Source organism: Anas platyrhynchos, chromosome 8 (assembly GCF_047663525.1).
Source record: "Anas platyrhynchos isolate ZD024472 breed Pekin duck chromosome 8, IASCAAS_PekinDuck_T2T, whole genome shotgun sequence".
NCBI lineage: Eukaryota > Metazoa > Chordata > Aves > Anseriformes > Anatidae > Anas > Anas platyrhynchos.
The window spans coordinates 34,260,969-34,275,038 of NC_092594.1; the positions used below are offsets into that span (position 1 = coordinate 34,260,969).

General features: G+C 45.7%; 1 protein-coding gene across 3 annotated transcripts in view; it reads right to left on the bottom strand.

The window, feature by feature from the left end:
* The window catches only part of GLIS1 (GLIS family zinc finger 1), a 189,359-nt gene extending 176,105 nt beyond the window's left edge, over positions 1–13,254 (bottom strand). The window contains exons 1-2 of one of the 3 annotated variants that reach the window (XM_027462877.3): positions 12,988–13,248; positions 12,358–12,565 (exon numbers count right to left, since the gene is read on the bottom strand). In XM_027462877.3, the coding sequence (XP_027318678.1) occupies positions 12,358–12,565 (208 nt within the window). In that variant the 5' untranslated portion in view covers positions 12,988–13,248. Of the gene's footprint in view, positions 1–12,357 lie in introns of all 3 variants that reach the window. The other 2 variants (XM_027462876.3, XM_027462875.3) reach the window with 2 other exon arrangements.
* Between the last annotated feature and the right edge of the window lie 816 nt (positions 13,255–14,070).

The window sequence follows — 14,070 nt, forward strand, 5'->3', positions numbered from 1 at the left end:
TCCAAATCGTTCAATTTTTCAAAGCCATTTAATAAAGTTTGAGCATTAGCCTATCCTGCAGCTAGACTGATGCTTAGCAGTCCCATCACTTCCCAATGCTTTTTAATAACTTATCCTATCACCTCATTCCCCACTAGAAATATATTTTCCTATACCAATCCCACCCCAACCTTTTTGTCACTGCTTACCAGGACATTCAGCCTGCCATCTGCAAGAACAGTTCATACTCTTCATCACAAGGAATAGTCTCAAGTGTTTCTGTCAAAATATCCATCATCCAATTCCTAATCCTTGATTAAGAAATCCATGTCTCACATTAGTTACTTTCGAATTTTCATTTATTATTGCCTTAATCTGAAGCAACAGATAAACTGCCCTGGCAGTGGCAAACGTTTTCTGTCAGGATTTCAGTAGAAACTATTATATGACACTGGGAATCAAACAACATTTCAGAGTCCTGTGAAAATACTGCCACTGATATTTCAGTGTGCGTCTCAATTTCTATAGATCAGTCAGTTTTCCATCCATTCAAAAGGCCACATACTATTTTCTAGACAGCTATTTTCCCATCAACATGGCACGTGATGATTCAAAATGTCTCCCAGAAGCTTAAGTCTAATCCACCAACACATTTACCTCTGCCAGCCTCACTCCTGGGCTTGTTCTAAGACACGAACACGCTTGATGAGATTGCCTCTTGTGAGAAGCAGAACAGCTCCCCTGTTAATGCAGATTTCTGTCATAACTCACCTCAGTTCAAAATAGTGTAAACTCCACCTAGAACGTAACGCTGTAGATCGACCAGCAACGAAAGGTTGATAGTGCTGGAGGATGTCAGCATGGCCAGTCGATTTTTGTATTTGGAAAACAGGATGTACTACGAATGAATAATAATAATTCAATCTGAGCCTAATTCAGTATCAATAAGGCTATTTCCTTCTTCAGAACAATGGCTGGCATTTTCTATCCCCAACAGGCAATCGTGTGTTAGCAATGGCATGTCCCCAGAATGCCACAGAACATTTCACAACTGCTTTGCACATAAGAATCAATCATTCTCCATGCCCAGCTGTCCCACCGCTGCTCTTGAGCCCCTCACTCAGTCCGAGTGCCTTCCCAGCATTTTCTTGACAAACAAATGAGCGTCCAGGAACACCAACACGAGACAAGGGGAGATTTGACCTTCATTCAGTAGGTCAGAGAACAGCAGCCCAGAGCTCGACAGACCTCTTGTAACTCTTCATCGTGCCTGAGCAGTTCAGTGTGGGAATGAAAACGTTGCAGAAAAGACAGTAGTGTACCCGCAGTTATATCCCATGGAAGGATTTCCATTCAGGCTGTCTTTAAAAACTCCAGTGATAAATACCTCACAGCCTGCTTGGGCAAAGCATGTCAAAGGGTTTGTGTACTCGTAGTTAAAGTTCTTCCCTAATATCCAGCCCTCACAAACCCTGCGGAAGAATAAACCAACATAGAAAAGACAGAAGGTGCTGAATGTCTCATGCATTTCACCTTGTGATTAGCACCAGGGGGACAACCTCCTGCCACACTCAGGTTTGGATAGGATGCAATGGGACACTTTTTTTCTTCCACACAAGCAGAACAAGACTGGTGTGGGTACCACTCACATGCAGGGTAACCCTCATCTATAAATCAGCATATTTCATGTTTAGGTGATCCTTACCATTAAAATCCAGGTTTAATTCTAAACCTGGGCTACCCATCAAACTAACAAATGTAGTCAAGAGACTTCACCCTGGAAGCTGCAGCCAGCCTCTCAGGTTGCTTTCTCCAGTGGCAGTTACTAACAGATTTCATTGTTACCTAAATTCCAGTTGGTTATAAGATGGAGCTATTTTTCACCAAGTTTCCTCAACTCACATATTATCTCCAGGCTCTGCAACTGCCTGACTGTCACTGCAGAGTGACTGCTGGCTGCCAAAACAGCCATCCCATGCATAAAGCATCTTTCTCACCTCTGTTTACTGTTCTTAATTTCCATGTCTCCCAGCAACTTCTCCAGCAGCTAATAAAAACCCCATTGTAGATGTTAACACTAACTCTTGGCAAGGAAAGCTCCCCAAGATGGCTAGTCCCATTTTAAGAAACTCAACCTGGATACCACTGAAGCAGCAAGCCTCTGCAAAATGCTGTGTTTTTACCCAAACTCGCCAAAAAAATTGCATTTGTAGCCAATGCCATCACACATTAGGGCCCAAACACAATTCGCAATTAGTCACTGAGATGGTTTGCTCTCACTTTCTAGCTGTTGCCCCCCTTTATATCTGCTTTCTATGACTAATCCAGCAAAATATACACACTTGTAAAAGTATTTGTGGAAGTGGTGATTTTACAAGGAAACAGGCATAAAAGCAAATTCTGACGAAGTGGTCTGAGTATCCATGCCAGTAATCTCTGCTGAACAGCTTCTGACAGGATGCAGCAACAGAAAGAGAATTTCTCATGAATAACGATTCCAGCAAGAGCTGGCCAAATCACCCTCTCAGATTTTGAATATTTACACATTCAACAGGCCAAAAGCTATTTACACGAGTTGCCACATTTCCATGTATCTAACCCACAATTCCAGTAAGTTACATCCTTTTATACATATATTTTTTTTAAATAAGCCATCAGAAAAGTTGCACAAAGTCAAAGACGGAGGGCAGTAGGCTGAGAAAGTAGAATGAGTAAGTTGAGGTTCGGGTGCAGGGGAAGAGCAAGTGGGCTCTAGGGGCAAACATCCCCTTAAATTTCCTGTCTATTCATTCAGAGATGCAGAAATGCAGCATCTTTGTTTTGAAAAGAGAACCATTCACACAGCCTGTAGCTTATCCCCATGAAAATATGACAAGTCATCAAACTTTACTGAATAGCTCAAGAACTCCGAGAAAAAGAATAGAAACCAATCCGCAGTGAGTTGGCAGGAGGAAAAGTACGAAGGAAAACTGTTCAGATTAAAAACTTGAGATATCTTTCTTTTGCCACGTCAACTAAGTCCATACCACGAAGACAAACTTCTGTGTATTAGCCCTCCATGGCTCGAGTGCTCCATTTTTATCCACTCTTGGTTCAAAATGGTGCTGCTTCAGATTTGCACCAGATCTAGGGAGAATGGAAGGAAGCCAACTCAGTTGCAGTTGAACATAAACCAGCTCTGATGACTTCAAGGAAACTGAACGTTACCACAATCAGATATCCAGAGAAGAGGAATTTACTCTTGCCTTTTCCTCTTTGAGTCCTGGAAGGCAGTTTCAGCTGTGTGGAAAGCCTGCTCTGCTGGAGGGGTGAGGATCTCAGGAACCTTGTAGCAGCTACCTGCGCCCCAAACCCTGCAGGCACACAACCCAACGGGTGCTCCCTGCCTGAAGAACAGCAGCCGTCAGATACCTTCCCATCTGCTGGAAGAAATCCAGCCCACGTGCACGCTGAGCAGAAGGGGAGCAGCCAGGCTCAGTAAGCGCCGCAGACGTTGCAGTGTGGCATCCTGCGATAACACCAGGTCCAACCTCAAACAGCTCACAGCCACACCACCCGAACGCTGCACCTGCACCAACAGAGCCTGTCCCTCAGCAGAGAAAATTCAGCTGGCCCTGATGGTGTGCTTGTATTTCTCCACACCACACTCCGTTACGCTCTTGCTGAAGAAATGTCCTGAATAATAAACAGACTTGCCCCCGAACAATGCAAGTAAATGGCACGGCCTAGAACGGAGTCCAAGCACCCCAACCCTCTTCATCCCAAATGTTTACACCCCCTTGGCCATGCCAGCTGCTGGCACAGTCTTCGTGTTCTCTCTCTGCCTTCACCACTTCTCTGCCTGCCTCATGGGAGACAGCAGATTGCACCGACCTTAGACCTACGTGGGGTCCCGAACAGGAAGGGAAATTACAGATGAACATGCTGTTCTGACTGTCTGACCTTGGCATCTGAGCTACTGGGCTGTTTCTGCTTGCACTTTTCTCTCCGGGAACAGGTTTAACACTTGGATCTTCTGGTCTGTGCTGCTCTTCTGTGCATGGCATTTTCACAAGCATTCAGTCCTGGCCTGCTCCTGAAGTTAATGCCCCAACTCCCAGCAATTTCAGGGGAAGCAGCAGGACAAAGCAGGAGTTAGGAAACTCCATGATAAATCCTTTCTGGAAAACAGTGGGATATAAAACAGAGATCTCCCCTTTTTATCTGCTCTCACTTTAACTCTCCCTTCTCTGCCCAGCCCAGACAGGGGCTGGGAGGCAGGCAGGATTTACACAAGTGAACAGCAAGTGAAGAGATCTGTTTTGGGCAGACCGCTGTTTTCCTCAACACTTTTCCTGGCCTATTTGGTTTTCTCCCTTATGCATCCAGTCTGTGGAGATGCTCCAGCAAAGAACACAACACGCAGTCATCAGCAGTGACTGATCATTTGGGCTCTGCGAAGGATTCAGGTTAAATCAAAGCCAGCTGCTTCAGAGAGGGGCAGGCGGGTAAAGAGAAGTAAAGCAAAATAACGATAAAAAATGCAATCTAGAGCCTCCATACATAGGAAATCTACTCATGTATTTCAAATAAACAAGTCTAAGGTATTTAAGCCTCATGCACAGAAAACATAACTTTTTTTTTAAGCCATCCTCTTGCATTGTTGTTCTGCCCTAATAACTCTGAAATGTGCTACTCATCTCTCCCAGTTAAATATCCTGTTTCACAAGCCCACTCCTAGATATCTGAAACTGCACAGCATTTCTATCTAGCTTTAGGCATCTAGCATTCCAAAGAATTAATATTTAAACTTATTATAAAGGAATGGGGATTGCATTAAGCATGCAGTATTTAGCAAAACATTCATATTAATAAACTTTTGTGTGGCTTGTTTGAAGCACTTTTATGATTCTTTAAACTCAAAGAAGCCTGTGCTCCAAAAACTGCCACACAAATCTGTATTTTCCTTTTATTACAAGCAAGACTTAGCTAGGATTGTAGACTGGAAGCTATGACATTTCAATTTTACAATACGCTTAAAATCACATTATCTTTCTTTGCCATGGGGATTGTTGACTTCAGTATTTAAGCAACTTAACCACAGCAAATTGTGAAAAAGCAATGAATCACAGCACTTTATTTAAAGCAACACTAGACCCTCTACCTCTTCTTGGAAAGCGCCTCATGTTAACATTGTTACACATAATGTTGCTCTTAAATCTTTTGATTACAGATAAATGTATAAATAAAATTAATCAGTCACAAAATATCACTTAATTCTTTTTTTTCCCTCTTATATTAGCCTTTGATTTACACCTCAGATACTCTCTCCCAAGCCGGCACATGTAATTTATTTACAACATAGGAAGGCAGGCAAAATACATCATCTACTGTTATACAACCTTCTACTAGGTATTAAAATACCAGGCCCCTGGAGACACACTTCATATAGTTCAGCAAGTTCCAAAATAAACCAACCAGCCAGCCCCTTAAGCACTTAAAACAACAATGGAGATCTGTATGAAAAAATTAGTTTTACAGTATTTGATGATGTCGCCTTAGTGTCATTTTTCCCTCTGGTTAAATATGAAAAGAAGAAAAAAAAACACGTGTAAGAATGTATTTGCTTTTCTCTCAATCTAAAAAGATTGATAATGCTATAGCACTCACAAAGCCTCCTTCTTATCATGCATGTAATGCCAGAATCAAAAGCAGTTTAAGATGTTTTGCATTTGTTTAACCCCTAGAATAAATTTGATCGGGTAGATTCAATTACAGCTCCTTACCAGTCCACTATGCAAAATAATCACATATACATTCAGACATAATGATAGAAAAGTCAGACATGAGTATTAGATTTAGACTAATACAATTGCTTGAAACAAAAAATAAAATAAAGTAATATTTTGTTAGAAAGAGGGAGCTCAAGCACTTTGTGATGATTTGACTAAATTCAACCTTGCAATTCCTAAACGCACAAAACCTTAAAATAACCTAAAACACAGAATTTGCATCTATTTCCTATTGTAGCTCTGGCAACATTTCTTTTGTTTTCCAAGTAGTCTCCTTTCTACAAGCAGCCTTAATGATTAACAGTCATTTAATATATCCAAACTAATGACTGAAATTTAAAAAAAAATCCTTGTTCCAGGTTTAATTAAAAAAAAAAGTCCTTGTTCCAGATTACTGGTGAAGCACAGATTCTGAGAACAGAAAGCTTCAGGTTCCAGCCGAGATTTCACACAGTGGGTGCCAGAAACGTAAGAGGAGGGGAAGGGAAAAGGGGAATTCTTTGCCTCTGTTCTTCAAAGGCCGTGCAGAAAGGTAGCACTGCAGTAGCAGGACCCGATACTTATCTGGATGGAAGAACCGGCCCTTGCTTTCTTACATGCCCCATTTAAACGCAATAAAACGGCATGAGTGGTTTTAACTGGCCGTGCTGTCTGTGTCATTGTAACGCTCCCTGCTCTCGGGAGAAGATAACAGCTGTGCCATATTCAGAAACACATACTTTTGCTATTGTTTGCACATTTGGAGAGCCAGATTACGCTGTACCACAGCGAGCGAGCACTGCCCTTGCGCTGGAACCCTGTATTCTTTGAGTTGCATCAGTGTGCTGGGAAACGACGCTTGGTGGCTGAGGGAAAAAAAAAAAAAAAAGCAAACAAAAACAACGCTCTATTAAAAGCAGTTCTCAGGCACTGTGAAATAATTACTAGATTGCATGCCTTGTTCAAGCCTGTTGACAGATAATGATAGAAACCTGGGGCACAGCGCGGAGCGGTTTACGTCTGTATTCCCTCTCCAATTACCTGGCCATCAGCATCTTCAACGTTCTCAGATCACCGAACGGCAGAGCTTCGCGTTTCTGGAATAATGCTAATCATGGTGCCGAACGCGGAAATTACATTCACAATAAGTCCAGATTTCCCTTCGTACATAGCCCATACATTATTCTGCTTCGGAGCTTACAGATGGATTTAATACAAGCTTGTTATTTGCTCTACAAGCTTGCCCTGTACACAGGATAAAGGACTTCTGTAATATTAGGATTGAAATACTGACCCAGCTGAAGTTCGTGGCAAGACTCCTGTTGATTTTAATCATTTGGAGTAAAATTTTGTCCCTCCTATTCAACACACCGAGCATCTTTGCTCACTGGAAGTGAAATAAAGCTCTGTTGCCATAAGGAAGTGCCATCTCCCAGAAGACACTCACTTTACATTTAGCAGCTTTGCTCGATCGAATCTCCCAGCACCTCCAGAATGTAACTTCAAATCTGCTAAAACCCCTTAGCGTATGCTTCAACAGCTTATGTGCTTACAGGGTTGAACTCTAGCATACAAGCAATCATTTAGATACAGCTGAATAGATCATTGAGAATGTTTGGAGTCCCAAGTATTTGTAGAAGATAAGGCTACTGACAGGAACACAGTGACACGCAGATTTGGGTTTTAAACTTTTTCTTCCCATTAAAGAAGAAAGGAAAAGGTCTTTTTCTTCTCGTCTCTTTCAGCAGAGTGTGTAATAAGCCACATTTTTATTCCATTTTAAAGCCAGAGTAAGTAATTTCTTATTTACTTTTATTTCATCAAGTAAAACTCAAGAAGTTACAAAATCTCTTCCACAGATCAGCCTCATTTCCTGTAATCTGACATTATTTACTAATTCTACACAGTATTAAGATAGATGCAACATTTATTATCTTCCTCTTTCCAATAGCTTTTTTTTTTCCCTGAAGCAGAAGGGTTTTCTTGCTTTAACAAGTACTGAATGTCTTTATCCAGTAGGTCTATCATTAGATCTCCTGCTTTGTATTCACTAAACGTTCTCTGTTAACAATCCCTAAATGACAAGATTTTAATTACTAGATGCAACTAAACCTCTTTTAAATTAATCCCATGAAAGGGTCATCTTCAATTCAGAGACTCTGATTTTGCAACACAAATCACTAGAAGAACCGTCAGCAGCAAGTAACCGAAAGTTATTTTCCTATTCAAAATGAGTAAGCACTTTAGCCAGTTTAACAGAGGAGGGGACAGTCACAATTTAACCCAAATGGATTTTCAGCACACATTCTCCAATTTGAAGCTTCCTCCCCTTTCTCCCCCTACAAAGCAGGGAAATCAGGAAAAAAAAAAAAAAAGACATAAAAAGGAGTTGTGTAACTGCGAGTTCAGTTCCAATAAACCTTTAAATTCCTGTTTGTAGGGGAGAATGCAAATGCATAATACAACAAGCAGGCTTGTAAGTGAACTGCAGTGAAAAAGAAAATTTAAAAAAAAAAAAAGCATTGCTACAGCTCTATATAAAATAGGAAGTTTAGGGATCACTGTACCAGTGATCACCACTCCCTGTCTCCTTATTAGCTCAGATAATATTTATCAGCCCTAGACAGTCCCATTTGCTTCAGTGGGATAATTTAGGTGAGCACAGACAAGGTGTACAAAAGAAAATGGCAGAATCAGGCCCAAGACCGGCCAATACACCTAATAAGTCATATAACCCGAACATATGCTTTTACTTAAGATCCCAACAGCATAAGCTGCTGCTTAGGCAAGGACTGTCCTGCTAACCAAGGGAGTAGGCACAGGCGGTTGCAGTGGCAAGATTTAATGCACCTTCTCAACAGCAGAAGAAAATTAATACCCTTATACATTGGTTGTGTGTTTGCCAAACGTGGCTACATTGAAAAAAAGAAAAGAAAGAAAAAAAACTTTCTCCTTGTCTGAATAATAAATACTCTCAACAAGGAAATACCCAGCTACTGCAATCCAAACAGCTTATTGTTTTGCCCACTGAAAGTTAATATCTGAAGTGGTTACTGCAAAGGTCTGGGCCATTTGGCTGATTTCCCAGTGGCACAACCAACAGGATAAATCTCGTCATTTCTACTGAGTCATGAATTAGATACACCGAACGAAACTGGAAAAGAATGAAAAGGAGAAGTGTTTCCTGGTAACAACCATAATCAATGTCGTTTAGAAAAAAAAGAAAAAGGGATTTGACATCTTTATAGATTGCTCTTTTGTCACCACTAAAGCTTGCTTTCCCCAAAGTTCCTTTCCTGTTGACAACAATTATTTTGTTCTGTGTTACTTTCAAAATTGTAATGTCCTAGCACAGAATTCAATGAAACAGGATCAAACCCACACAATCACAGGACAGCACTGTAAAATACACGTCATACCTCTTGGTACACTTATTCTATGCCACGCAGACCATGAATTCCTCTAAGTAGTACTGTCTGGGTATAAATACTCTGCCTGGTGACACACGGGGAAATCAATGATCAAGAAATGCCTGGTGTGCATCACACCCAACCATACCAGAAGGGGGAGGCTGGGTGAAAACTGGGTGTTTAAAATAAACAGCTCCCAAACAGAACAAAACATGAAGTACAATTCCAAACTACTGATATTTCTGGTAAACAAACAACAACTCCATCCTACAAGGCTTAACGCCAAACAATCTGATTCCCAGGAGTAATCCTCCCACCGCCCCTTGAGTTTTTGTTTGGCTGTTGATGCAGAAAGCCCTGCTCAGGCACAGAAGCATGTTGCAGGATCCATCCGAAACACCGTGAAGCACTGGAGTAACGCTGCAGGGACATTACCCCAGCAGGATGCCTTTTCCCCATTGTGACTATTTCAAAGCTGCTCATGTTATTAACAGGGCAGCACATCATTTCGATTCATTCTTTTTTGAAATATGTATGTATGTGTTTAGAAAAAAAAATATTTTTACAGGCAACTATAAAAATCGGTTTTGCTCTTGTTAAAGGGAGTCTTTTTCTCTCCCTACTTGCAGCTTTCAACTGTGGATAAAGCAAAAGCAGGAGGCGCGTTCTGTAATCCAACCCAGACTGCAGGAGGAATTATTGGGTACGCGGTACGCTGGGGCTGGAGAGCAGGAGACGCACAGCGTGATGATCTGAAATCAAGCTGTCACCCGTTTCCTTCTCAGAACCTTTGACAGGCTAAACATGAATGCTTCCCTCATTCCCGCTCCTTAGCTTTATCTTGTTATCTGACATCTACGTACAGCTGTCCTTGGCCCTCTTCTTTATCTCCCCAGCAGAACTGCTGGTGTTGGGAGATGGTTCGCACCACTCCTTGAAAGAACAGTGGCTCTCCCATCAGCAGCAGAGCTCACTTGTGATGCCCAGAGCTCTGAATTTACCGTTAGATCACAGTGAGTAATGGAGTGACTTCAGTTATTTCTGCGGCGCTGCCTGCAGCACACTTGACTCAGAAGCGCTGGGTTCTGAGCAGGGGCCGGCAGCTCCCAGCATCTGGTGGGAGAGCTCCCCGCTGCCCACATGCTGCTGCTGGGCAGCCAAAAGGACAGCCCACATGTTTGGGGTCAGAATCTAGCCCTAAATTTATTTTCCCTAGCTTCTCCTGAAAATATCTTTGGAGGGGGAAAAAAAAAAAGCAACCAAACAAACAGCACTGCCGTCTTCGGAAAAATCCAGTGTTATCCATCAAATCACCACGCTCAGTAAATGAACCCAATCCTGGCCATGGGGACCTCCTACGTACTCCCATGAGTCAAGCCATGCATACGCTGAAGCAACCACAAGGTACCACCCTGGACAGAAAATGCGTTAAACAAAAAACAGCAACAAAGCTTACAACACTTTTTGTTTTTCCCCCAGTCAAAAAAAGGGGGAATTGATCAGTCAGACAAGATGAATTTGCATCCTTCTCCCAGTGCCCAACTACATCTGTTCTAAGTCGTCCCAAGTAAGTGGAAATTACATTTTTCTTCTTCCCCTCCCTACATCCCTACCCTCTGCAACAGACACAAGAGGAATATGGATGAAAAGAGGAGTAAATAGCTCAAAAAAGAAAAAAAGAAAAAAAGGGGAGGGGGGGCAGAGAAGGGAGAGGGAAAAAAAAAACACTTCAACAGTCCATTTGAGTAAGACAATGCACAGGTCGGGTTTTAAGCCAGTGTGAACCCAAATGAAGTGGCAACAACCTCACTTCTGGGACCAAAAGGAACACGAACATCTCACGAGTTCCTTCTACAGGCAGCAGCACAGCAGTACCCGAGCTCCTAGCTGTCCCGTCGTACATTGTGAATCCTCCTTCCCTCCATCTGTCCCCTCCAAATCTGGTTCTGTATAACAGTCCCTTGCCAAACACAAAGAAACTTTAAAAAAAAAAAAAAAAACAAGGAAGTGAGAATTGCAGTATTAACAAACAGAAAAATAAAAAAGGTAATTTATAACCTGCTGCTCCACTCTGTACTCACTGGTGATGGACAAACACGTCCTACAGTTTGCAGGACAGACCTAATACACGCCGAGGTGTTTGTTAACTTCATGGCAATGAAGGGTGCCATCACCCTAGGTAACAAGATGACAAAAGAAAATGTTACTAGTCTATGGGTGCACAATCTGTTTTATTCTTCAGGATGGAAAGAAAGGGATGCACTGAAAAAATCCTAGTGGGAACTGTCTCAACCCAGCAAGGTAGCAGCATCTACATGTCTACAATAAAGAATGGGAAAGAACCGAGAAGGCAAACAGAAGAACTACCTTGTTAACACTACAGAAAACACTGCCTTAATATTAATAACTTTAGGTGCACGTAGGTCTCTGCAAGTGGCTTTGAAGCGCAAAGGAATGCTTGAATTTCCTCAGAATCCATCCAGTGACTCCTCAGAGGAATTATTCTAAAACTAAACCTTGATTAACAAATTCTAGCTCAATTAGCAAGTTCTTGCTCAAAAGGGTAGCAGACTTCAGCGAGCAATTCCTGACCTAACTTCAATACCACTTCTTTAACAACGCACAGATGAAAATCGGGCATTTGTTAAACCAGCAGAACTTGACCTCACGCCATGCCTCTCGGGCACCAGGAATCCCGGAGCCTGAGGATTCGCCGCCCGAATCCAACATTCGCAACACCTCCTTGAAAACACAAACCGTAAATCCAAGCAACCGTGGTGAAACCGTTGAGTAAGAAGCAGGCATTTCTTGTCAGCCAGGCACCCCTGCGAACACACTCCCCATGCACACAGCTGAGCCCTGTGCTGGGCACCACCGGGGAGCCACCGCCAGCACCACGGAGCAGCCGCACCGGGCAGCGGCCACTCAGTGGGACCGGGGAAGATGCTGGGCTCAGGATTTCTTAAGGAATATTGAGAAAATGTGCTGCCCATCTGCAAAAAGGCAGCCCGGTGCGTCCTGCCCAGGGAAGGTGCATGGAAGAAAAATGTTTGAAAGTTTGCAGCGTTCAATAAATAAGTTAGAAAGCAGCCTGATGAGCAAAAGGGAAGACAGCAAAACACACACACACACAAAGGAGCTCGATAAACGTTTCTGGTGGGTTGATGAGTGTCGCTTTGGTGGCGGTGGTGGCCGGGTCGTGCGTTTTTAAGACTCACCCTTCACGCTTTGGTGTTTCTGCTGCTGGAAATAATCTTTGGAGCCTCTAGCGCATCGCAGCTCCTGCGCCCTGGGCAGGATCGGGATCCTCTCGAATATGCTGGGTCTTTTGGGGACGAAGTCTAGCAGAGGCGCTGACATTTCAGGGGGGCTCTGCTGCGGCTCCGCTCGCTCGCTGCCGGTGCTGCCGCTTCTCTTCAAGGACATCTGAGGATTCAAGAGAGCTTTACCGGCGCCGGGACAAATCCCTCGCGGCTGGTCCTTCGGAGGAGCTCCCTGGCATTTAGCCGTCACCTCCAAGCGGCCCGAGCTGCCTTTCTGCCCCGCTGCGAGCTCGCAGTGCATGGCCGGGGGGGGGGGGGGCCTCGCCGCTCTCCTCACACCACCTCACCCCCCCGAGGTGGCGGCGGCGGCGGCGGCGGTGGTGGTGGTGAGGGGAGGGTTTTGAACCCTCCCGGGCTCGTCAGGGCGGCTGCCCGCCTTGCCCTGCCTCCCTCCCTGCCTAGGCAACGCCGCCGGGCTCCTAGCAGCCGGGAGAGGGGAGGGAAGGGGGAGCCCGGCCGCCCGGGGAACGCCGCGTGTTTACCGCCCTCCGTGAGGGGCAGCCCCGGGGACAGCCGCGCTCCTACCTGGCAGGGGCCGCCCTTGGGGACGCGCTGCCCGCCGCCTCCCTCCGCCGCCGCCGCCTCCCCCGAGCCCCGTCCCGCTGCCACCACAGCCGCCGCCGTGCCGGGCTCATGGGGCTCAGCCGCTCCGCCCCGCCGCAGGGCCGGCTGCCTGAGGGAAGGCGGCCCGGGCCATTACACGGCGGCGGTGGTGGTGGTGGTGGCGGCGGCGGTGGTGGTGGTGGTGGGGGCCAGCCCTCGGCTCGGGCCGGTCGGGGCGGGCAGGGGGAGGGCTGTGCCGCCGGGGCCGCCCCCTCGGGGCTTTGACAGCGGGGGCCGCCCGCTGGGAAAGGGAAGGGGGCGCGGGGAACAGCGGGACCCCCTTCCCCGGGGCGAGCCCTGAGGGGTCGGGACCCCTCTGCTGGGGTCACCCCCAGCGCCCCGTGCTCGGGGGAGCAGCCTCGCCACAGCCTCCCAGCCTTGGCAGCGGCCTCAAGCAGATGTCAGAGGCACAGAGCGCCCGGCCCTGCCACACCGTCCCCTTGCAGCCCTACAGGTGCCTAAGGAGCTGGCCCGCTCCGGCCGAGGCGCTGAGGCTGGCTGCGAGCAAGCAGAGCTTGCAGCAGCAGCAGCAGTGACATTTGCGCCGGCTCCTCGTGGCCCAGCTCGGGTCTGGAAGCAATCTAGCCGGGTTTATTAGCTTGGGCCTCGTTCCAGGCGAGCGCAGGCTGAGCCACGATGCACAGCTTTGCACCAGCCCGCTGCTGGCTGCGGGGTGTCCGCGCTCCGCTGCCCTGCTTGCTGCTCTCGGCACAGGTGCGGCGACACAGGCCTGTGGCACATCTCAAAATAGGGGTGATTCGGACCCACGCGATTTGCACGGAATAAACCGTTCAGACGGCTGGTTGGAAATCGGTCCTGTTCACAGCACACCCAGAGGGGAGGTTTAGCACAAGGAAGAGGGACAGCTACTGAGCTGGCGCCTCGCTGTGTCCCTCCTGAGGAGCATGCTGCTGCTAGAGGACAGAGATCTTCATCTTGCAGCGCAGTGCTTCACTCACAGTATTTTATCTATCCCCTTAATAACATGTGCTACCCCGTGGAATA